Source organism: Orcinus orca, chromosome 3 (genome assembly GCF_937001465.1).
Source record: "Orcinus orca chromosome 3, mOrcOrc1.1, whole genome shotgun sequence".
In the NCBI taxonomy this organism is placed as follows: domain Eukaryota; kingdom Metazoa; phylum Chordata; class Mammalia; order Artiodactyla; family Delphinidae; genus Orcinus; species Orcinus orca.
Genome location: NC_064561.1, coordinates 10,977,644 through 11,002,751, shown reverse-complemented (window position 1 = coordinate 11,002,751; position 25,108 = coordinate 10,977,644). Strand labels below are relative to the sequence as shown.

The 25,108-nt window shown below is 55.0% G+C and overlaps 1 protein-coding gene across 3 annotated transcripts; it reads left to right on the top strand.

Annotated features, from left to right (window-relative positions):
- The first annotated feature begins 120 nt into the window (after window positions 1-120).
- Window positions 121-23,736, top strand: SLC25A42 (solute carrier family 25 member 42). 3 transcript variants are annotated; one of them, XM_049708116.1, is made up of 8 exons: window positions 121-387; window positions 11,394-11,508; window positions 15,803-15,908; window positions 17,520-17,545; window positions 18,242-18,408; window positions 18,807-18,923; window positions 19,426-19,577; window positions 20,661-20,904. In XM_049708116.1, exons 1-8 carry the CDS (start codon window positions 224-226, stop codon window positions 20,900-20,902), a joined length of 1,089 nt encoding a protein of 362 aa, XP_049564073.1. In that variant the 5' UTR covers window positions 121-223; the 3' UTR covers window positions 20,903-20,904. The 3 variants fall into 3 exon arrangements, with proteins under 3 accessions (XP_049564073.1, XP_033257273.2, XP_004277553.1); XM_033401382.2 differs by lacking the exon at window positions 20,661-20,904 and adding an exon at window positions 21,400-23,736 and having other exon boundaries at window positions 165-387; XM_004277505.4 differs by lacking the exons at window positions 121-387; window positions 20,661-20,904 and adding exons at window positions 6,696-10,063; window positions 21,400-23,736.
- Window positions 23,737-25,108: the final 1,372 nt, after the last annotated feature.

The following is a 25,108-nucleotide window of genomic DNA, read 5'->3' as shown; positions in this document are numbered from 1 at the left end:
TTGCGCCAGTAGCGCCAGCTTCTTCGGAGCCCCGCCCTTACTCCGCAGCGATTGGTCACCAGGGATGCCCGTCTTCTTCCAAAGCTCCAATCTTCGCCCGCCTCCAGGCCCTAGCCTCCCAGCACCTCGCGCCCAGCAGGACCACCCTGGGGACCCACTGTGTCTCCCGATAGCCCCGCCTCTTCTCCTCAATGATTGGCTTCAGGAGCTGCCCGTCCGCTTCATGTCTACCAATCTCAGCTGTCTCCAGAGATGGTTGGCCAGCACGCAGCCAATCGGAGTACGGCGTGGACCCCTCCCGCGGCGCGCGCGGAGGGTGCGCGAGGCGGGGCTGTGGCGGCTGGAGGTGGCGGCGGCGGCAGCGGCGGCAGCGACACGTCCCAGTCGGTGAGGGGGCACGCGGGGCGCGGGGCGGCGCAGGCGTCGAGGGGGCCCGCGCCCCTCGGGCCGACCTAGGGCGAGGCCCATTGCTGTCATGGGCCCGGGGCGGGGGCGGACGAGGCGGGGCGTGACAGCAGCATCGCGGGGACTGGGAGAGGTTAAAGCCTCCCCCCCCCCCGCCCCCAACACCGCTAGTCTGGTGCCCCCTTGGGGCTCCCACAGCCGGATCGGAGCCTCTCTCCGTCAGCCCACACATACCTGACACCACATCCTTTCTCTTTGACATCTCCCCTCATACACCTGAGACTGTCCGCCTCGCTGACATCCCCCACACCCCTGGGGCCGCGCCCCCAGGCGCCTCGTACAGTTAACTCTGCACCCCTACACGCATCTGACTCTGTGCCCGCACTTACATTCCCCTTCACACACCTGACACCGCGCCCCCGCTCATGAACACCCACCGACACGTCGCTTGAGACTTCCCCAGATGACAGCCCCACACCACAGGGCATCCTCACACACACACACCCGGTCCCCGCGCCACCACACCTGGGCCTGCACCTCCACACCCAACACCTGAGCCTGTGACCCCAGACTCACCGTCCCCCACTCACATCTGTGCTTGTTCCTATCCCCTCGCTGGCTTTTCTCACAGCCAAGTCTGGGCCCCTCTCACTGCCCCCCACCTTAAGTAATCTGGGTCAGTGCCCTCAGGTACTCCCTCCACACATGCACATGCCTGCCCAGTACCCCTGGCAACCCCCTCTGACTCGAACATCCCCAGTCTGTGCACCCACCCGTACTTTCTTCCACATTCACCTGTGTTTGTGCCCCCTCCGTAATCCAGGTTTTCCAACATTCACCCAAGCCTTGCTATCTCAGAATCATTACAACCTCCACCCCCACCCCCAAGGAAAAGCGCACCCAGATGTTATCTTTTCACTTATCACAGTCTCTAAAGTGATTTCCGGGCTTAGAATAATCCCATGGGCCAGACAAAACTGGAATTATCTCCATTTTACCAGCAATAAACCTAAAGCGATTTGAATTGGGGTGGCATTGCCCACCCCTTCCTGAGCATTGCTGCTGACCCTTCTCTGCGGACCTCCTCCACTTTTGCCCATCTGTTGTGTTTATCTTTGAGGGGTTGGCAGGGGAGAGGAGAGGAGGGGAGGGGAGGGGAGGGGAGGGGAGGGGAGGGGACCCCTCCCTGCAGCTGTTCCTCAGGAGTCCTGTCTTTGACTGGGTCGGGAAAGGCTGAGCTGGAAGGGGCGGCCCCTGGTCGCTTTCTGAACACGTGTCTCAGAGCCCTGGGGCTGGTGGAGACGGGGGCCCTGTGGCAGCTGGGCTTCAACACCTAGGGTGCCGCAGGCCCAGCTGGTAGGGTCGCCTGGGGTGGTGGGGTTTGCTGGGCTTCCACCCTCTGGCCCAGCTCTTACAGACTGAGGCCCCTCACTGACCCGGGAGAGCTCCTGGGGACTTAAAGCTGATAAACTGAGAGAGTAAGGCAACACTCTTCAGAGTGAGAGAGCTAATGTTTCAGCTGCTTAGACACAAACTGCAAAACTGGAGCCTGGCATGGTGCTGGGCATAAAGATTTTTCTGGAACTTTTCAAGTTCCCTGGAGGGTGATTTGCAAGTGTGCAGTATGGAAAGAGGCTGGTGGCTTTACTGTTAAAAAAGCAATAACATGCCGTTTCCTGTAACGCTTGCATAGTACTTCTTATCCCTCTCCTGTCTCTCCCTGCAAAGATGGTGCTGGAATGTTCTGGAGGGTCTTGTCACCTTCGGCTTCAGTGGAAACTGAAGCCATTGGGATTTTCTGTCCAAATTCAAAAGGAGTCGTTTAAAATGTGTGTGTATGTGTAGGTATATGCATATATATATGTACATATATACACATGCACACATTTTATATATACGTATGTACGTGCATATATTATATATATACACACACACGTGCGAATATATGAATAAACCTTGACAAGGTCATTGATGTACATGGTAAAAAAATAAATAAAATCAAACAGTACAAAAGGGCATAACAGTAAAAAACAGGCAGGTCTCCCCATGCTGGTTCCCCATCCCCCTCTGGAGGCCCTCATTGTTAATAGTTTCTCCTGTATGATAATGTTCCCTTCCAGAGATAGTCTATGGTTGTGGGGAAGATGTGCATATTCCCCCTCACCACCCCTTTTAAACCACTGGTAAATTTCTATCAAATTTTACCAAAAGGGTAAGTGATTTTAAAACAAGTCCCTTACTGATGGCTGTTTAAGTTGTTGCTGGTGTTTCGCTTTTACAAACCGAGCTGCAATGGATAGATAGAATTTTGCATGAGCAAATATGTAGTAAACGTGTGTGGGGCTCCAGCAGTGCACAGACGCGTGGAAACCTCTCTGTCTTCATGGAGTTTGACATCCAACTGCAGCAACTTCCTAGGAGTGGCCAGGCCAAAGCGCATGTCCATTTAAATGGTTAATGTTCCTCTGTGGAGGCTGTGCTGTCATCAGTATTCTCTCAGCTGTGAAGTTGGAATGCCTGTTTCCTCCCCCAGCAGCCAGGACGGTTATTATCAAGTGTTCTGCTCTCTCCAGTCTTCTTATCTTGTCTCTGAGGTGTTCTGGCCCATGGGAGTGGTGATTAAACATTAGATTTCTGTTTCTCTTCCAGAGTCTAAAGCTCAGTCCAAGAAATATTTGAGTCCCTCCTCTGCAGAGCTCTGAAGGAAACCTTGGGGGTTGGGGTGGAGGGAAGGCGGTCCTTCTAGAGAAGGAGATGCAGGTGTCACCTGGAGTCCCAGGAGGGGAGGTCTGAGAAGTTGGCTGTTGCTCTGTTTTTTGTTTTTTTTTTAAGCACCGGGATCCGGCAAAAGAAGGAAGGTGTCAGATGAGATTGAGACAAGTCAGATGTTAAATCTATTTGAGAAGTTGTCTTGAGATTTTCTTGAGTTGTCAGTGATTTCCCACTATTGGTGCCAGGTGGAGGGCGTCATCAGACTGAGGGCAGGCCTTTTCCCATGTGTCATCCCGTTTTTTGGTTCTTCTATTTTGACAATTAGACATTAGAGGAATATTGAGATGATCAGAGCTATTAGCTTGTTTGGGTTTTGCAAGCCAGCTCTTTTAAAAATGCATTGTATTTTTTATTTTAAGTGTGAAATACTTCTTAATAATACAAGTATGTAATGTGTGCATGAAAAGAAAGACGGTAGAAAGAATAACGAAACCACCACCCAGTTTAAGAAGTAGAATGTTCCCCCAGGGGCCCCTCCCTGGTCCCTGTGCTATTTTTAAAATATGCTTGTCAACATTTGTTTTCTTCACCGAATACCTTTTGCTGCAGCTGAGTGCTTGGGTTCCAGGGTCTCAACAAAGATCAGGAGAAGCCAGGTTTTCTGTTGAAGTTCTGCCAGCTGGGCAACCTGTGAGGTCCAGAGAGAGGTGCAGTGACCTCGGGGTCATGGGCAGGTCACTAGCCGAGGGACAGTACACACTTGGGGGGCCTTGGTCTCAGACTCTTGCTGTATTAGTTTCCTGGGGCTTCCATAACAAATAACCTCAGGCTGGTGGCTTAAAACAGCAGAAGTTTATTCTGTCCCTGTTGTGGAGTTCAGAAGTCCAAAATCAAGGTGTCGGCCGGTGCTATAGACTCAATGCTTGCGTCTCCCCTAAAATTCATATGTTGAAACTTAATCCCCAGTGTGATGGTATTAGGAGGTGGGGTTTTGGGAGATGATTCGGTTATGAGGGTGTAGCCCTCATGCATGGGATTAATGGCTTTATAAAGGAGGCCCAAGAGAACCCCCTTGCTCCTTGTGCTATGTGAGGACCCAGAGAGGCCACCATCTGTGAATCAGGAAGAGCATTCTGAACAGACACCAAAGCTGCTGGCACCTTGACCTTAGACTTCCCAGCCTCTGGAACCGTGAGAAATACATTTCTGTTGTTTATAAGCCACCCAGCCTGTGGTGTTTTGTCACAGCAGCCAGAACTGACTAAGGCAGCAGGGTTGGTTCCTACTGGGAATCTTTCCCCGTCTCTGGTGGCTGCCAGAGGCAGTCCTTGAGTTCCTTGGCTTGTTGCCACATCACCCTCATCTCCACCTCCATCTTCACATGGACTTCTTCCCTGTGTGTGTGTGTGTGAGACCTCTTATAAGGACACCCATCATTGGATTTAGGGTCCACCAAATCCAAGATGATCTCATCTTTATTTATTTATTTATTTATTTATTTATTTTGCGGTACACGGGCCTCTCACTGTTGTGGCCTCTCCCGTTGCGGAGCACAGGCTCCGGACGCGCAGGCTCAGCGGCCATGGCTTACAGGCCTAGCTGCTCCGTGGCATGTGGGATCTTCCCGGACCAGGGCATGAACCCACGTCCCCTGCATCGGCCACTGCGCCACTAGGGAAGCCCTGATCTCATCTTTTTAATTAATTAATTTGTTTGTTTGTTTGTTTGTTTATTTTGGCTGCACAGGGTCTTAGTTGCAGCACATGGGATCTTTGTTGAAGCATGCAGGGTCTTTTAGTTGTGGCTAATTGTGGGATTAGTTGTGGGATCTAATTCCCTGACCAGGGATCGAACACGGGCCTCCTGCATTGGGAGCATGGAGTCTTAGCCACTGGACCACTAGGGAAGTCCCCAAGGTGATCTCATCTTGATATCCTTAACTAATAATACCTGAAAGACCCTATTCCAAATAAAGTCACTTCCTGAGGTCCTGGGTGGACATGAACTTCGGAAGACCTCACGTAACCCCTACAGGTGTGAAGCCAGAATTCTTGGCAGGGCGTTATTGAAGAAGGTGCTTATCCAGCAGCCTCTGCTATTTCAGACAAGACAAGGCCAGCAGGGTCGGGGCAGAGCCGGGTAAAAAAACAAAAACAGAACAAGAGGGACTTCCCCAGTGGCGCAGTGGTTAAGAATCCGCCGGCCAATGCAGGGGACACAGGTTCGAGCTCCGGTCCAGGAAGATCCCACATGCCGCGGAGCAACCAAGCCCGTGCACCACAACTACTGAGCCTGTGCGCTACAGCCCGCGAGCCACAACTACTGAGCCCTCGTGCCACAACTACTGAAGCCCACACGCCTAGAGCCTGTGCTTTGCAACAAGAGAAGTCACCGCAATGAGAAGCCTGCGCACTGCAGCGAAAAGCAGCCCCCGCTCACCTCAACTAGAGAAAGCCCACGCCGCAACGAAGACCCAACGCAGCCAAAAAATAATAATAATAAATAAATAAATAAATATAATTAAAAAAAAATTTTGGTATTACTGGCAACAACAGAAGGGACAAGGTACAATAGAAACAAAAGAATGTGGAGAAACCATCTGGCCCAGTTGCCTGCCTTGGTGCAGAGCCCAGGCCTCTTGCCCTGGAGGGAGGCAGCAGGGGCCGCAGGGGCTGGAGGAAGTCGGGAGGGAGGGGGCTCCGGCCTCAGAGTTTCAAGCGCCAGCTGAGGCCACCCTCCATATACTCTGGGCCTCACCCTCAGCCACATGGGCTGTTGGTCACCATCTGACCAATGATGGACTCCAGACAACACTCAAAAGAGCCCATGTTCTTGGGCACAGATAAGGGGGCCCGACCTGGGGGGCTGGGCGCGGAGAAGTCCCAGGCACAGTGACCCCACGCTGGTGGCAGAGGGAGCCTGGCAACTGTCCTGAGTATGGACAGTTGTGTCCACTGCTGTGTGGGCAGTGGGAACCCCATTTCAGTGAGGGAGGCCTCGGGGCAGGTTGGGGGGTAAATTCAGAACCTTGTGGCAGTTTGGGGGAAGGAAGCCAGTAGGGGGCATGGCAGGGGTGCCTGAGTGCAGGGGGAGGGGCTCTGACCTGGGAAGGGCACAGCGGGGGTTGGGTCAGCCACACGTGGGTTGTGTCCTCTGTTATTCTTGAAGAGGTGAGTGGCGGGAGGCAAAATGCCAACTGCTGGAAAGTACGTACATCCACAGTCAGGCTCCCTCCGTGCCCTTATCTCCTCCCCTGTATGGAGAGTCCCCATCACTGTTTTTTTGGGGTTTTTTTAATAAATTTATTTATTTATTTATTTTTGGGCTGCGTTGGGTCTTCATTGCTGCTTGCGAGCTTTCTCTAGTTGCGGCGAGCGAGGGCTACTCTTCGTTGCGGTGCGCGGGCTTCTCATTGCGGTGGTTTCTCTTTGTTGCGGATCACGGGCTCTAGGCACACGGGCTTCAGTAGTTGCAGCTCACGGGCTCATTAGTTGTGGCTCACGGGCTCAGTAGTTGTGGCTCATGGGCTCTAGAGTGCAGGCTCAGTAGTTGTGGCGCACGGGCTTAGTTGCTCTGCGGCATGTGGGATCTTCCCGGACCAGGGCTCGAACCCGTGTCCCCTGCACTGGCAGGCAGATTCTTAACCACTGAGCCACCAGGGAAGCCCCCCATCACTGTTGACAGCACTCTATAAACACCTGGTCTGCTTCCAGTCTTTGCATCGGGACAGCCTCCCACCTGGGTTCAGGTAGGTTCACTCATTAGTGACAGGCTGGGTGGCATCCTCCTGTGAGGGCTTAGGTCACACACTCTCCCTGTCCCCCTCTCCTCGCTCCCCCATAGCTTCCTATCCAGACCTTCATACCTTCACTGGGACCAGCACCTGGCTGTGGCCTTACTGGCCCATGAGGCTTCATGCTCACCTGTCTGGGGGCACAGCACACGTTCCAAGGCGTCTGCTAAATCACCTGCAGAGAGATGCTCCCCGCAATCTGCCTCAGTCTCATCTACCAGTTGCATTACTGTCCCCACACATGCCAACAGCCCCCCACCAAAGGTTAAACGCACTTTTCTCATTATGAGTGCAGTCTGGTACCTGTCATGTTTTTAAGTTATTTTTTTTCCTTCCCAGTGACCGGGCTGTTTCTTTGCCTTTGTCTTGAGTTTTTTTGTTTTTGTTTATGAAAGGGCAAAGAGCTCTTTACTTCCTAGGAAAATAGCCTTTGGCCTAAGAGGCAAAAACTTGAGACCTCCCCCACCCCCAACCCCACCACTGCCCCAGGACAGGAATCTCCTTCTCTCTGCCCTGCAATCCTGGAGAGCTTCCTGGAGGCACCGGGCCCCGAGGGAAGCAGCTTGCAGACTCTGGCTGCCCCTTCTGCTTGGGGTTGGGGGGCCTGAGGCACCCCAGCTTCTCCTCCAGAAAGGATCTTAGATTCCTTTCGCCACCAACTGTCTTGAGACAACAGAAGTTTATTCTCTCACAGTTGTGGAGGTCAGAAATCCCAAATTAATCCTCCTGTAGAGCCACTTCTAAGGCTCTAGGGGAAGATTCCTCCTTGTCTCTTCCAGCTTTTATGCTTTGTGTGTTCCTTGGCTTGTGGCTTGTGTGTATCATTCCAATTTCTGCCACTGTCTAAACACGGCCTCCCTGCCTGTATCTGTTCTCCTGTCTCTTATCAGATCACTTGTCATGTTGTTAGGACCTACCCTCATCCAGGGTAAGGATCTCTAGATCTTTACCTTAATTACATCTGTGAAGGCTTTTTTCAAATAATGCCACATTCACAGATTCCAGGGAGACATGTCTTGGGGCGGGGGTGGGGGGGGCCACCATTCAGCCCCCTGCAGGTGCCTTCCCGGGACTCAGCCTTGGCGCTCTGTCACCTGCAGTGACACGCTTTTGTAGGTCTGCACTGGTTTGTGTGGTGCCTTTGTTTCTGTTTGCATCCACCACACCGAGGCTCTGTCTGAGCCCTCTGCAGAGCTCCCAGGGCAGGCCCTGGGCCGGGGCCAGGGGAGGGAGGGAGGCAAGTGCTCAGACTCTAGACTGTATGAGGCCGGGACTAAAGGGCTGGATCCTTTCTCAGGAGGGCAGTTTTGCAGAACGTGTCCACATTCACCACGCCTGACCCAGCCCTAAGAAAGGCTGCACTGGGAATTCCCCAGCGGTCCAGTGGTTAGGACTCCGCACTTCCACTGCAGGGGGCACGGGTTCGGTCCCTGGTCGGGGAACTAAGATCCCACATGCTGCGAAGCGCAGCCAGAAGAAACAAAGAAAGACTGCACCATCTGCATCCGGGTGCCCAGGTGTGAGGACAGTCCCCCGGGGTCCAGAGTGTTGGGGGGTGCCACTGAGCAGCAGCCGGACGCATGGAGGGTGATAGAGTCACGGTGTCCTCCACAGACTGACACCCCAGCCACTGGCTGGAAAAGATCCCTAAGGCCTAGTTTCTCTTTGTTTGTTTGTTTGTCTGTGAGCAGTTTTAGGTTTATAGAAAAATTGCAAAAGTAATACAGAGTTCCCCTCCACCGCACATACCCAGTTTCCCGTATTAATAACATCTTCCTTTGGTATGGTACATTTGTCACAACTGATGTACAAATACTGATCCATTATTATTAACTGAAGTCCATTGTTTATTCACATTTCCTTAGTGTTTCCCTAATGTGCTTTTTCTGTCCCAGGATCCTCACATTACCTTTAGTCGTCACATCTCTTTAGGCTTCTCTGGGCTAAGATAGTTTCTCAGACTTTCTTGGTTTCGACGACCTTGACGGTTTTGATGAGAACTGGTCAGGTGTTCTATGGCCCTTGGCCCTTGGTTGGGATTTGTCTGGTGTTTTTCTCATGGTTGGACTGGGCTTTGGAGCAGAGGACCACAGAGGGGAAGTGCCTTTCTCGTCACACACACACACACACACACACACACACACACACACACACACACGTGTCCTGGGCACGCGCCATCAGTGTGACTTATCACTGTGGTGTTGACCTTGATCACGTGGCTGAGGTGGTGTCTGTCAGGTGTCCTCACTGTAAGGTTACTCCCTTCCCCCCTTTCTGTGCTGTGCCCTTTGGAAGGAAGTTGCCACGTGGCCCACACCTAAGGGGTCGTGCTTACGCTTCCCTTCCTCCAGCACTGAGCATCTGCGTAATTTATTTGGGATTCTTCTGCCTGGGAGATTTGTCTCTTCTCCCTCATTTATTTATTTATTCAATCATTTATTTATATCCATGTGGACTCTCGGCTATTTATCTTACACTTTGGGTTATAATCCAACACTTCTGGGACTTCCCTGGTGGTCCAGTGGTTAAGACTACGTGCTTCCACTGCAGGGGGCACGGGTTCGATCCCTGGTTGGGGAACTGAGATCCCTCATGCCTTGGTGCAGCCAAAAACAAAAAAACAAACAAAAAAAACCCAACACTGCTTTATTGATTTTGTTGCTCAGCATTCCTGCTTTGGCCACGAGGAGCTCTTTGATTTGCCTTTGTGTCCCATTTTCACAGTCCCATTGACTTTGGTTCCTGCCTGACACCTCAGGGTGGTCCAGGCTCATCGTTGAGTTTCTGGCCCCGTCTTAGAAGCAGCTGTTCATCCCCGAGCCAGGGACCATTTTAGGTAGGAAACAGCGGCAGAGGCCACCTGGAACAGAATCCTGCTTGTGCTTCCTAGGATGTTTCGTACCAGCGGGTGCCTGGGAGGACCTGGAGGGCAGGAGGGGCTTCCAGAGCTGGCTCAGGGGGGCATCTGCCTCGTTTGCATCATTTTACAGGAAAGCATGTTGATTCATTGGGTGATTTTAAAGCAAGGGATACCTCCAAGCATACCGGTGCCCAGTGGCATCTCCGTGACACCAGTCCTTCATCCTTTTTTCCTCCTGGTCCCCTCCGTGTGGTTGGCTGAGCTTTGAGTGTGCCTGCACTAGGAGGTTAAAGGTAGGTTTGTTATCCGAAAACTGGGTTCACGTCGTGGTGGGTGTCAAGCAAATAGACACAACTAAGTCAAAGATGGGGAGAAGGAAGGATGTATTACTTGAGGTTGTTAGGGTGGACCCCGATCCAATAGGACTGGTGTCCTTACAAGAGGAAAAGACATTCTTTCATAAGAGGAAATTTGGACACGAGCCTGTGTTACCTGAAAACTGGGTTCATCTCTTGGTGGTGTCAAGCCAATAGAGACAACCAAGCCAAAGATGGGGAGGGGAAAAGGAAGGATTTATTATGACTTTCAGCAAGTAAGGGGAACACCGGGGACCTTTCCCAAAGCAGTGTCTCCCCGAACAGCAAAATTGGGGAAGTTTTAAGCTCAGGGTACATGCATATTCATGAAGGGGCTTGAACAGAGGAGAATTCAGCATAGAATTGGGGCAAAGGTCCACAGAGTCCAAGCTTTAGTTGATTGAAGTCAAGAGGGTCAACATCATTCCACCCTCCACCTGGGTGGGGGCCTTAGTTCCCAGAGAACTCAAAGATATGTTTATTATTATGTCTATCCCTTGAGGAGGAACTAGGACTCTGCACTACTGTCTAACTGCCTTTTCTCTGTTCCTGCATTCCTTTGTTCGCTTTAGATCATTAATTACCGAGACCTGTTCAAAGGCAAGCATTGCTGCCAGGCTTAGCTCACAAAATGGCTTGGGCCAAAATGGCTTCTCTTATGTCAAGAGAGCCATTCCTGGTTCTCTTTCTCCGGGGACCCCCTAACTTATCTGCTTACAGGTTTCCAGGGAGGAATCCTCAAGTATTAGGACACTTTACTATAACTTGCCCGCAAAGGGCAGGCAGCCACACAGTAGGACAAAGATTAATTTTCTAAAAGTATTTCTGTGGACGGAGTCTCAGGTCCAAGCTGGCATAAGCCCAGAGGGCATTGGGCTCCAGGGCAGGTGGAGCCCTCCAGCCTCCACACCCTACACCCTGCCACGCCCCTGCCTCCTGCTGTGTGACCTTGCTGCCAGCTTAACCTCTCTGAGCCAATCTGGGCAGTTGGTACTAGGGTAAAAAAACAGAGGACTCAGAGGCCCATTTGTGAGGATGAAATAAAAGAGCTGATGAGAAGAGCTTTTGTGAATGATTAAGCAGTCAGGTCAGGGGACTGACATCCAGATGTAGGTTCGGGTGTCTTTATCCTGCAGAGAGACAGAAGCCAGGTTAGGAGAAGCGTGCCACTGGGGCAATGCTGGCATCGGGCCACTTGAGGATGAATCAGAGGCCCCAGGCTGGTGGAGGAGGCCAGATTCTCACCTCGTCCCTTCTTGCTCCCCAGGACTGAGTCTCCCGCCGTCCTGAGCAGGCCTGGAATGGGTAATGGTGTGAAGGAAGGCGTGGTGCGTTTGCGTGAGGATGCTGAGCCCATCCTGCCCGCTCATGTGTCTTCAAAGGCAAGTACCCTGGCCCCCCCCATTGGGCATTCTCACCCAGTCCCTCTCCTGTATTCGCACCCCATTACAAATCACCCCTGAACACGCTGAGGGCGAGGCCGGGGAGTGATGCAGGCCGCCTCCTATTCCATTTTTATAGCCCCATTTGTGCTGTGGATCCAGCTGCCCTACCACTTGGCAAGAAGCCAAAACCTCGCTCAAATTTGGCTAGGATGTCGAAGGTGTCCTTGAGCCCCTTTTCTCACTCAGATTTGCCAACGCAGAAGAATTAGCCAAAGGTGGGGTGGGCTGCAGGGGAACTCCTCGCTCCAGGGAGGAGTTTACCCTCAGCTCTGAAATTCATCTCCGATTACGCCCTTCAACTGAAGACAAAAGCCTTATTCCCTCATAAAGAAATTGGATCAGGGACTTCCCTGGTGGCATGGTGGTGAAGACTCCGTGCACTCCCAATGCAGGGGACCCAGGTTCGATCTCTGTTCAGGGGACTAGGTCCCACATGCATGCTGCAACTAAGAGTTCACATGCCACAACTAAGGAGCCCATGTGCTGCAACTAAGTAGCCCGTAAGCTGCACCTGCAGGAGCCTACCCGCTGCAACTAAGACCCGGCGTGACCAAATAAATAAATAAGTAAATATTTAAGAAAAAGAAAAAAGAGAAGAAATTGGATCAGCCCTGTGCTTGTTCACCATAGAAGCCAGTAGAAGTTCTCCCAGCTGAACCTAGAACATGGACTAACCAACCCACCTTCACTGCCAGGCTGGCTCAGGCACCCGCAGGCTGTTCTCAAAGTCCATGGGCTCAAAGCCTGAAGCAGCATCATCCTCTGGCCCTCCTGACCTTTCCCCAAATTCCAGGTCTCCCTGTGGAACGCCAGGTGGGCAGGAGGACTGGTTCTCGGGGCCACCGTCACCATGCTGGGGGCGGGGGCGGGGGCAAGCCCCAGAGCAGGCACCCATCCCTCACAGTTGAGTGAACTTCGCGTCAGAGTGTGAGGGAGATGTGGCTTTCCCTCCACTGGCCCGATGGATCCCGCCAAGCGGACACGCCCAGCAAAGGCCCCCGTGCCTGACGTGCACTGGGACACGCACAGCGCCGGTTTTCCTCTGCGCTGGCTGGCACAACCCACGTCAGTCTTGGCCTGCTTGGCCAGCCCAGTGCAGGGAGCTCCCTCTGCAAAGTCCCATTTCTTTAGTTAAGGAGCCAGGCATCTTCTTGTGATGTTCACCACTGGTGTGGATCCCATCTGTGGATCACCTGTTTCCTCTCCGTCGGGCTGCCTGCCTCCTTTTTCATTTGCAGGATCTCTCCATATGACGGGTATGGAGACTTTGACCATTCAGTGATGCCTATGCCGGCCAAGCTCTTTAAAGAATAAGCCAGCTGTGGTCATTTAAGAATCAGTTGGGGGGGCTTCCCTGGTGGCGCAGTGGTTAAGAATCCGCCTGCCAGCGCAGGCGACACGGGTTCGAGCCCTGGGCCAGGAAGATCTCACATGCTGCAGATCAACTAAGCCTGTGTGCCACAACTGCTGAGCCCACATACCTAGAGCCCGTGCTCTGCAACAAGAGAAGCCACCGCAGTGAGAAGCCCGTGCACTGCAATGAAGAGTAGCCCCCACTCGCTGCAATGAGAGAAAGCCCATGTGCAGCAACAAAGACCCAACATAGCCAAAAAAATAAAATTTTTTTTTAAAAAAAAAAGGTCAGTGGGAACTTCCCCGGTGACGCAGTGGTTAAGGATCCACCTGCCAATGCAGGGGACACGGGTTCGAGCCCTGATCCGGGAAGATCCCACATGTTGCAGAGCAACTAAGCCCGTGCTCCACAACTACTGAGCCCACGTGCCACAGCTACTGAAGCCTGCGCGCTCTGGGGCCCGTGCTCCGCAACAAGAGAAGCCACCACAGTGAGAAGCACACACACCACAATGACAAGTAGCCCCCACTGTCATCAACTAGAGAATGCCCGCGCACAGCAGTGAAGACCCAACGCAGCCATAAATAAATAAATAAATAAGCTATGTGCTGCCCCGATGCCTCTTTAAAAAAAAAAAGAAGTCAGTGGGAGCGTCTGCCGAAGGCAGCAGCAGCCTCCTCCACTAAGCATGTGAAGTAGGCTCACAGCATGTCCCTGGAGCGCCACACTGAGAGCTAGGGTTTAAGGATGTGTGTTCCCCATGTGCAGAGCTCGCTTTGTGATTGTAAGCACCACAGCTTGCGCAGGAAGTAACCTGGTGAAGGAGATGGAAGGTACACATCGGCTCCACTTCTGGTGCCCACAAAGCACGTAGACTCCCCTTAGGGCATTCCCTTTGCTCACGGTGGCTCGAGGTCAGCTGTCACCACATTGATTCACAGAGAGGAAACTGAGGCACAGGGCCTTGGAGCTGGTGCCAGGAACACCGCTGAGCCTTCTGGCATCAGATGTCCACAACCCTCAAAGCCAATAGGACCAAAGGACGAGAACCTTGCTGTGTGACCCAGAAAAGGCAGGGGTCCCCCGTGACAGGCCTCTGTGAAGCAAGAAGACGGAACCCCCTGGTGAAGCTTGGCCTCAGAAACTGAGAGGGGAAAACACTGCTGCGGGACTCTGTTCTTTTAGGGAGAGGTCAGCTGGGCTGGTGAAGGGAACACCGAGCCCAGACTCAGGCCAGGAGTGTGGACAGACCCAGCCCTTACCCCTGAGCCACCCGCTGAGCTGAGCAAACTTGGGGCGTAGCCCTGGACTCCACCATGCCCACTCGGACCCAGGCTACTAGTTGTACCCGCAAATGCCCCTTCATCCCACCCCTCTCGCAGCCTCCCCTGGTCCCATCCTCTGCCATCTCCATCCTGGGTTTCACAGGAGCTGCCTCTTCTCTGGTTCCAGTTAAAATAGCCTGTTCACCTTCCACACTTCTCCACTTCTCTTTAGGCAATGACCAGCCTAATTGTCAGGCCTCCACACTCTGTGGGGTCCAGCCCCACCCACCTTTCGTCTCTTCTCTCTTCCCTGTGCCCGTCCCTTTCCCTGTGTCAGCCACCCTACCCTCCTTGTGGTCCCCCAGGGCCCCGCACTCCTTCTCACTGGGGCCTCTGAGTGTTGCGTTCCTCCCCCTCTAAGAGTGTCACACACGCATGCACGCGCGCACACACACACACACACACACACACACACACGCCCTGCAGTTAGGTGTACCTCATCCTTCAACCTCGGTTCCTTACCCCTCACCCCGCATTCTCCTGGAGCCCCGAGCCCCCTCCTCATAGCCCCTCCCAGATTGGTGATTCTTCACACATTTGTCTGAAGAGTTAGTTCATGTCTGGCTCCCCCCGTGGACTGGCAGCCCCGTGAGGGGAGTGGTGAAGGCTTGTACATGCCCCTGCCCCGCTCCATGTGTCTCTAGGCCCCTGAGGGCGCCTGGTCCGAGCGGACTTCACAGATTCCCGGGATCACTGAGCTACCTGCTCCTCACCAGCCTTGCGCGCTGCAGAGTGAGGACATGTGGGGCGTGTCCAGAAGAGCACTTCCAGAAAGTTCTGTGGCTGAGTCAGCAGCGGGGATGGAGACTCCAACCCGATGAGCAGGTGGCTTCCTGTGTGACAACTCAGGTCTCCCTGGGCCTCTAGGGAAGGAGGGCTGTTGGAGCCGGGGCTCGGGGAGCCACAGGAAGACTTGGGAAAGCACTGGCTCTGAGGCTGGCCACAGGAGTGCACAGTGCTGGTCAGCCACGTCTGGCACCATCGCCCTTGCCTTGGCTGGATGAAGAGCCACAGATGCCAGCCAGCCCCTGAAGTCCTGATAGAAAGTTGTGGAAAGGAGACCCGCTGAACAGTCAGGGTCTGCTTGCCTAATATGCCCCACCCACTCCCCAGGCCACCAGGAACCTTTCCCCTGAAACACTGCAACGGGAGAATCCCTCACACACAGGTGGTGGGTGGAACCAAGGCTTGAAGGTAGGACAGGTCAGGGGTGACGCTTATGTTTGGAGTTCGTCCCGTCGTAGGCCGTCTCCGAGAACTTGGAACCTCACGGGACAGCCCAGCCAGTGCATGACCTCTCATGTGGTTGGTCCCTGTGGCCCAGGAGGTTTTCACTGTGTCCCACCAGGCTTTGTGGCTGCTGGACCCACCATGGCTCAGCCCGTGCCCAGCATGCTTAGGGCCTAGCAGGGCTGTGTCACTCTGGCCACTGTGTGTCTGTCAGCCCTGGACCAGGGGGAGAAGGTAGACGCTCAGGAAACTTTCCCGAGCAGAACAGACGCCTCCTCTCCCTCTCTGATGACAGACTGCGTGTTCGTGTGTTTTCTTGCAGAGTGATCACAGGCAAGTTCTTAGCTCCCTCCTGTCAGGGGCCCTGGCTGGCGCTCTTGCCAAAACGGCGGTAGCTCCCCTGGACCGAACCAAAATAATCTTCCAAGGTAAACGCTGCCTGTCCATCTATCCCGTGTGATAGAGAAGCTGCCAAGCAACCCTCCTCCCCCTCCACGGCCCCCCAGACCGCTCTGCAAAGCGGTTTCTAAAACGCCTCTGTAGAATCCACTTAGAAAGTCTGTTAGTGTTTAGGACTGACATCACAAAGTACCACAAACCAGGCAGCTTAGAAGAACAGGAATTTATTCTCCCACTTTCTGGAGGCCCAAAGTCCAAATTCAAGGTGTCTCTAGGATTGGTTCCTGCTGGGGCCCTGAGGGTGGACCTTTCCTGGCCTCTTCCAGCTTCTGGTGGCTCCAGGCATCCTTGGCTTGTGGCCGCTTCCCCCCAGTCTCTGCCTTCCCCTCTGTGTCTGGGTCCTCTCCTCTTATAAGGACCCATGTCACTGGATTAGGGCCCACCCTCCTCTAGTGCGACCTCAGTTTAATTATATCTGCAAAGTCTCTGTTTCCAGTTAAGGTCGTGTTCACAGGTGTGGGGGGTGAGGACATGGATATATCGCTGGGGAGGACACAGTTCAAGAATCCATCTCCCTCCCTTCTTAGGGTTGAGCAGGCACAGGGTCCCCTGAAGATGAGGCCTTTCTGTCCTGCAGATGGTGGCCAGTGCCTGAGGGGTGCTGGGAAGGAGGACGGTCACAACCTGGGACCCCCGCCCCTCAGCTGTTTGGGAGGAGAGGACTGCTGGGCCTCAGTTTCCTCATCCATATAACAGGAGCATTGATATCAACCTCCTCCCTGAGGAGGAGGGGGTGGAGGAGTGAGCTGACGTGGGAAAGGACGGGCATGCAGCTGAGCACACGTCCCTTCCCCACCACACACACACACACACACACACACACACACACGCATGCACGCACGCACGCGCGCGTGCATACCCAGGCAGCTGTGTTGTTCCTGGAACAGATGCTCAGCGTAGCGCCCTACAGGGAGCTTGGGTGTAACTCCGAAGGCAGGTGGTGTGCATACGTCCACACAGACTGGGAGCGCAAGGCTATCCTGGGAACACAGCCGACGCTTGGGAAGCGGGGGATGGGGGGGGCGTGAGCCAGGCAGCCCTGGAGAGCGGGAGAGTGGGCACTAGGGCTGCCTGGGCCAGGCTGTGGAGAAGAGAGGGCAGGCCGCAGATGTCAGACACCCCCGTGGCCTTGTCCTGCAGGAGCCAGAGCCCCTTGGCTGACCCCCACATGGCTGGGATGCCTCCCCCAAAGGGGTCTGGCAGAAGTGGGGTCCAGCAGGGGTGGGGACTGCTGGGTGTCAACCCCGGAGGGGTGCGTCCTCCCACAGGCCCCTACAGAGATCCTCACTGTCCTGGGGGTCAGGTGGCAGCTGGGCTCCCCTTCCTGGGGAGAAGCCAGTGTGCAGAGGGGCCTGGACGTGGGCCGGGGGCGGTAACGAGGCTCCTGGGAGGAGGCTGACTCTGCTGCGGAGGCCCCCACCTCAGCCCTTGTAGGGGTTGGGGGGGAGGCATTCCCAGGGGAGGCTCTCACTCCCCATGCTCAGACCAGACCCCTGCGGAGGGGGTCATGCAGACTGGGGGGAGGGTCCCATCCTTCATATCTCACACTCTCTGTTGTGTTTTGTTTTGTTTTTTTCCAGTGTCCTCGAAAAGATTTTCTGCCAAGGTGAGCCACTAGGTCACGGAGCCCCTGCTCTAGGACCTTCAGCTCCACCCTGCTGGGCTGGCAGCGGCAGAGGAGGAGGGTGGTAGAGGTTGGGGAAGCGTTTTTCAAGGTGCTTTTTCCCATTGGTTCTCCCCCACCCCTGCCCCAGGCCAGCTCCAGGGCCGCCGGGTGACCAAGGCCTCCCTTGCCAGGCACCAGGGCCAAGGCCACCCATCTGCACCCTGAGCTCTGCCTGGACACAGCCCACCCTGGGAATTGAGGGGAGGACCCCCCCCCCCGCATCCTTGGGGTAGTGGTGAGAGGACTTGACAGTCTAAAGTCACAGTTGTCATATTTGATTTATTTTTAAACACGGAGCAGGTGTTACCTTCTTAATAAAGGAAAAGAAGAATATTTTTAAAAGCTAGACTACCAGACGCCAACAAAGCACCCTCTGCGGGGCTCTGAGCCTGCTCTGCAAGCCTGGGTCCCTCTGGCTCGCTTTCCAGTTCCCAGGGCCGGAGGACTGGGGCTGGGCGTGCGGGGGTCCTAGCGCAGAGCCCAGAGAATGCGGGGGAGGGGGACGATGGCTCCCCCCAGGCGCAGGGCTGGGCCACGTAAGGTGGGCAGGGAGGTCCAGCGCTCTGCCAGCAAAGGCACTGCTCAGGCAGAGACGGAGGGCACTGACATTGCCCCTTTCCCCTGCCCTCCCCCCAGGAGGCCTTCCGGGTCCTCTACTTCACCTACCTCAACGAAGGCTTCCTCAGCCTGTGGCGCGGAAACTCGGCCACCATGGTGCGCGTGGTGCCCTACGCCGCCATCCAGTTCAGCGCGCACGAGGAGTACAAGCGCCTACTGGGCAGCTACTACGGCTTCCGCGGAGAGTGAGCCCTCCCTCCCGGCCCCCCCCCCAAAAAAAACCCTCTCAGCGCGAGTACATCACCCTGTTCTCCTGTCTTCCACCTGCTCAGCGTTTCAGAACTTCTCTTGTTTATCCGGTCTCCCCTCAGAACCTAAGTCCCAGGACGGCCACTGATCCTACCTGTGCCCCAGAGCGGGTAGGGAAGGTGCTCGTTGTTCATTCATTCGTACGAGGAGGGGGAAAGGCGAGGCAGCCAGGGCAACTTCAAAATGGCATCCACCCAGAGACTCTCCCCCGCGCCGCCCGCTTCAACTCGGCTGGCTTCCTTGCAGCCAGTGCCGTTCCTCCATCCCTCCCCGCCCCCAGACCTGTAGGCACCCGGGGCGTTGGCCTCTGACCTTCTCCCCGACCCTCTTTCAGAGCCCTGCCCCCTTGGCCCCGCCTCCTCGCTGGTGCACTGGCTGGAACGACGGCCGCTTCGCTGACCTACCCCCTGGACCTGGTCAGGGCACGGATGGCCGTGACCCCAAAGGAAATGTGAGTCCTACACGCACAGCGACGTTTTCACCAGCAGCGGGGGCTCTGTGTCTAGTGGGGTCCCCGGGTGGGCTCCCTCCCTTGGGCCCCTGGGGTTTGGGTCTGGGCCTCCACATCCAGCTGCAGACAGAGCTGGGCTGAGGCTCTGCTACCTCCCCCTCCCCCCCTCCCCCCCCCTCCCCCGGTACCGCAGGGCGGGCCAGGTGTGCGGCTCCACAGCTGTTGCAGAAAGGCCGTAATTGGGTCTCTTAGCTTGGGGATCAGTTTCTGCTTCCATCCAACCCGAAGTGTTCATGTGGAGGCAGACCCAGCCAAGCGCTGAGCACAGCGGCGTGATCCCAGTGGTGAAGGTGGCTATGGCCTTGGGCGTGCATGGCCCCCTCGAATGCCAGAACTTCTGTGAGGTTCTGTCGGTCAGCATCCAGGCCTGTCCCCGCTGACGTGGGAAGAGGCGAGAATTAGTGAATTGAGGCCTCCCCCCGCCCCCCTCTCTGTCCTGCAGGTATAGCAACATCTTTCACGTCTTCATCCGCATCTCCCGAGAAGAGGGGCTGAAGACCCTCTACCACGGATTCATTCCCACCGTGCTGGGGGTCATTCCCTACGCCGGCCTGAGCTTCTTCACCTACGAGACACTCAAGAGCCTGCACAGAGGTCAGGAGTGTGGAGCCCGGGCAGCACCTCCGCGGGTCACACAGAGCTGGAGGCGGGTGGAGGCAGAGGGGCACTAAGACTCCCCTGGGAGGGGCAGGCCGGGGGCCCAGGGTCTGGATGAGAAGACACATATCAGGCCAGCCCCGGGGAAGCTGGACTCCTGACCTTTAATGCCTCATTTTGAGAGCAACGTTGTGAAGTCCAGAGTGTCACCCAGAGGGCTGGAGGCCCCTGGTGCTCACACAAGCCTACGGGTGAAACCTAGACGGAGGGGAAGTGCCCTCGTGTGTTTTGGTAATTTTGAGAAACTAGAAAAGTACAAAGAACATTGTAACCCCACCCATAACTTCCCCCCTCCTGGTCCGATCCGTCATTAACAAACTGCCTTATTTGCTCCAGGATGTTTTTTGTTAAAGAAGGAAAATGGTCCAGGTAAAGCTGAGATCCCTTGTCCAGAACCCCACTCCCCTGAGCCTCCTTATTAGGGGTGGGGCTCCACCCCTCAACCCCGTTGGAAACCCTTCTACCTGTGCTTTTGTGTAGCGGGAACAAGCCTTGTGCTGTTTCCTGGTTATGGGAAGCAAGTGAGCGGTCACCTCCTACACTTCTGGGTAGTGCAGCTCTGACCCATCCTTTTAGCAGTGGAGGGGGGATGTCCCCCGTTGGGGTGCCGTGAGGCCATTTGTGGGTTTTCTGTGATCAGCTGACATCAAGAGCTCCTCTCCTTGTGTGGGTGTGAGACCCCGTTTTTTTGGTTTTACTCTCCATCCTCTGCTCTTCCAGTAACTGCTCTTGCCCTGGCGCCCTGCCCCCTTCTCACCCCTGGTGGTGCTGGCAGGTTCTTTAATGTTTTGCCAATCTGCTGAGTGAGTAGGGCATCTCCCTGTTTTTAATTCCTAGTTTCCAATTTACAACACATTTTTAAAGAACCCCTGTGATCCCTTGCTGCCCCTTCCTCCCTCCAACCCACCTGCCCTCACAGCACCCAGGGGAGGGTGCCTGTCAGGCAGGCTGGGCTGTGGAGAGGGTTCCAGACATGAGTGATGTTTTCTTTTTTTCCAGTTTTTTTTTTTTTTTTTGCAGTACGCGGGCCTCTCACTGTTGTGCTTCTCCTGTTGCGGAGCACAGGCTCCGGACGCACAGGCTCAGCGGCCATGGCTCAGGGGCCCAGCCACTCCAAGGCATGTGGGATCTTCCTGGACCGGGGCACGAACCCGCGTCCCCTGCATCGGCAGGCGGATGCTCGACCACTGCACCACCAGGGAAGCCTTTTTTTTTTTTTTTTTTTTTTTTTTTTTTCTTTAAACATCTTTATTGGAGTATAATTGCTTTACAATGGTGTGTTAGTTTCTGCTGTATAACAAAGTGAATCAGCGATAAGTATACACACGTCCCCATATCCCCTCCCCCTCGCGTCTCCCTCCCACCCTCCCTATCCCACCCCTCTAGGTGGACACACAGCACCGAGCTGATCTCCCTGTGCTATGCGGCTGCTTCCCACTGAGTGATGTTTTTTCTTTACTAGATGAGAAACAAGAGTGACTGGGTGTGAGCTCGTTCTTGGTCTTAGGACTTGGTTATATGATTCTTTGTGCTTTTCTGTCTTGTAAAAATCTTTTATCTCTCAAATTTGATTGAAAACGAGGGACCAGTAGGTGAGGAAGTAGGGAAGCTATGGCCTGGGTGGGAAGGCCCAGGAGAGCCGGTCAAGTCCTGAAATGCAGCTGTGACACTGCCGGCGCATGTGAGCACGGGGCGCAGGGGTGCACGGGTGTGCGCCCCCTCCCATCGCTCTCACAGCCCCTCCCCCCCTCCCCTGCAGAGTACAGTGGCCGCCTGCAGCCCTACCCCTTTGAGCGCATGATCTTCGGGGCCTGCGCGGGCCTCATCGGGCAGTCGGCCTCCTACCCGCTGGACGTGGTGCGGCGGCGCATGCAGACGGCCGGCGTCACGGGCCACCAGCGCACCTCCATCGCGCGCACGATGCACACCATCATGCGGGAGGAGGGCGTGGTGCGCGGCCTCTACAAAGGCCTGAGCATGAACTGGCTCAAGGGTCCCATCGCTGTGGGCATCAGCTTTACCACCTTTGACCTCATGCAGATCCTGCTGCGGCACCTGCAGAGCTAGGGGCCAGTGGGGTCGGCTGCTCTCGAGCTTCAGTTCGCGGTGGACCGCTGACCCCTTCTGTTTCTGAGCCCAGCGAGCAAGGGTGTGCTGGGTTCCACCCAGGAGGTGCGCGGATGCGCCTTGTGGAACAAGCTGGGGGGCCTGGGCTCAGTGCGCACAGGTCTGAGGGGAAAGCCAGTGGCCCTCGAAGTGCATTGTTGGGACCGGGGGGGCTGGAGCTCCCGTGCTCTCCTCTTCCCGCCTCAGCAGGGCCGGGGCTGCCCCGGGAGGTATTACCGTGAACGCCCTGAGTGATGAGGGGCCAGCACTGCTTCCTGGTGCACTCTGTGTCCTTGGACAGGCCCCTGGTTCTAGTGACCTGGTCCGCCCTGGGCTCAGAGCCAGACCCCGCCTGCCCCTTGTTGTTCCGAGTCTATGTCCATAGTGGGGGCAGCCCCAGAGAGTGTGGGGCTGAGGCCTGGCCTCCTGCCCTATCCCCATGAGACCAGCCTCCTGCTCAGCTGTGGCTACAAATGCAGCCTCTCGCCCCGCCCTGCCTGACCCGCCTTTCCTGCCTTCACCACTTCCCCGTAACACAACTCCTTGTCTGTCCCAGTCTACAGCTTGGGCACAGCCTTCTCCTAAGAATGTTACCCCGATCCCAGACTCTATCCCGGGCCCCTGGGATTGGGTCTTCCCCTCTGTTGCGCCCCCCCACGCCCCAGTTTGTAATGTTCTCCGGAGGGTCACGCCTCCTCCGGGCAACAGGGTTTGAGGAATTGCCATGGGTTTTCGGTCTGAGCCCCAGCCTGAAGCATCTGCCTGGGTTGCCAGGAAGCTCTCATCCCCGCCCCACTGGCTGCACTAATGGAGGCTGGGCCTCAGGCCCTGACCCTCTGCCCAAAGGCATGGGGGCTCGTGGGGGGGACCCATGGCATCTGGCACATCCCTGGCTCCCCACCTGAGCAGTTATTTGGCTGGGACATGGGGCAATTTAAGGCCCGTGGGGTTGTCTGATTTCCCGTGAACGGAGTACATGGAGGCAGCTGGCCGCCTTGATTCTCCCAAAGTGAGAGCCCGAGACAGCATCTGGCCTGGGGGCAGGAAGCTTGGAAGAGTCAGGGTACCCCAGAGATCTGGTCTCACAGAGGAGGCCCCCCAGAGCCCACCGGGAATCACAGGGACTTGGAAACACCTGTTTCCTAATGACATTTGGAGTTTGGTTTTTTTTGGTTTGGTTTTGCAATTTGGCTGGCCCTGGGTCTAGACACAGTAAACCCTGACCAGTCCAATCTGGTTCCAGGACCAGGACCACCAGAGGGTCGGTTTTCACAGTGGGCTCAGTAGCCATGATGTGTGAAAGGGTCTGAGAGGGTATCTTTGTTGCCACACATGCATTTCCAGTTGTGATTTTCATTTCCTCCCTTTGTTCTGTCCTGTTTCTGTTTTTCTTGCCTTAGTCCCGTGGGTGTGAAGACCCCTCTTTCTGTCCTTCCTGCATGTTTCCACCAGCCAGCCCCAGTCTTGTCCCCAGACTCTCATTCCCGGGGGCCCAAGCAGCCTGTGATGGCTGTCCTGTCGGGTAAGCATCCGACCCACCTTCTCCCCCAGCCTTGCCCAGTGCTCAGGAGAGGCAGGGGCGTCCCTCACAGGGAGACAGGATGGGAACGTGAGGGCCCCCAGGCGAGAACAGCAGGGACTGGCGGTCCACCCCAGGTGAGTGAGACCAAATAGATGGTTAGGCAGCACCCTCCTCTGAGCTGCAGGCTGGGCAGGAGCGGGGAGGGTGCCCCAGGGTTGCTGGCCCCAGTTTGCCTCCCCAAGGTGGCTCCCAGCCAAGCGAGCCTCGGCAGCATCGCCCCGACCCCCCCCCCCCAGCCCTGCACACAGTCGGACCTGCACCCTCGGCAGTCACCCCTCTCACTGATTGCCTGGCCTGATTTGGAGTTACATTTTGACGCCATGAAGACACTTTGTTTATATATAATGTTTATATATTTTAAAGATTTGTGACAAGAGAGTATATTTAATAAAAATTAAAATGACTTTTTCTCCTGCCCATGTCTCTTCTTCGGCTCTGGCCCTCACCCCCCATGAACCAAAAACAGGGTTGAAGTTATTTCGACAGATTTTTTTTTTAATTTATTTATTTAATTTATTTATTTTTGTCTGTGTTGGGTCTTCGTTGCTTCGCGTGGGCTTTCCCTAGTTGCAGCAAGTGGGGGCTACTCTTCGTTGCGGTGCGCGGGCTCTAGGCACGTGGGCTTCAGTAGTTGCGGCACGTGGGCTTCAGTAGTTGCAGCACGCAGGCTCAGTAGTTGTGGCACACAGGCTTAGTTGCTCCGCGGCATGTGGGATCTTCCCGGACCAGGGCTCAAACCCGTGTCCCCTGTGTTGGCAGGCGGATCCTTAACCACTGCACTACCAGGGAAGCCCCATCGACAGATTTTTGAATAAACTTTTTTTTTAATGTAATTGCTGTTTGGACTGTTAAATGATTGGCTAGAAAGTGCAAACTGCACAAAGAGTTTACCGTGAAAAGTAGGTCTACCTCCCAGTTCCCTTTGCAGGGATGTCTCCCAATACCAGCTTCTTGTGTCTCCTTCCAGAGAGATCCTGTGCACAAAGGGACACACTTGTCCCTTTGGGGACGTCAGTCGGGATGGACCATGTGGTACTCAGGAAGCACTGGGTGGGGGGACACAGCTCAACTGGCGGCTGATGAGAACTCCATGTGCCAGTGTCTTTAGCTCTTTCTTCTTTGGCCATTTGGATTCCCCAGGAGTCTTCAGTCTCATGCCTGGAAGATTCTGTAATCTGCACACAGGGTAAGGATAGTGGCTCTCTCCATTTAGCTTTATGTGTACTCACTTAACCCCATTTGCCACCACACCCCCTACCAAGCCTGGCTTCCCTCCTTCTGGCTGCCCAGTGGTACTGTGGGAGGGACACAGGTACCTGAACTTCCCAAACAGCTTCCACACCAGAGGCCTCCATAGTCCACTGCCATCTTCAGCCCAGCCCAGTGGGACCTGGTGCACTCAGTGCCTATGGAAGGTTCTACAGGTAAATCTGGCTGGGCTTTGTGTTTGCCTTCCATGGACCAGGCAGTCAATTGTGGCTCCTCTCTTAATTCCCACCTTCGGAATGTTCTGTAGCCTCTATACTTTTACTAGCGTTTTGAGAAGGATCAATATGAGAGGATGCATTTAGTTCGCTTTAAGCCTTGTGTTTAACACACTTTTCATTTTTATCCATGCAACAGAAGCACAGAGTTTCAAAAGTCAAACACCCGTCTAGGGGCCAGGACAACAGCATTCCCAGCTCCCCCTGCCCCACATGTCAGCACTTTCTTCGGGTTCTGGTTATAACCTCACTTCCCTAAGTGAAATCATGCTCCCTGTTGCTTGTTCTTGTACGAG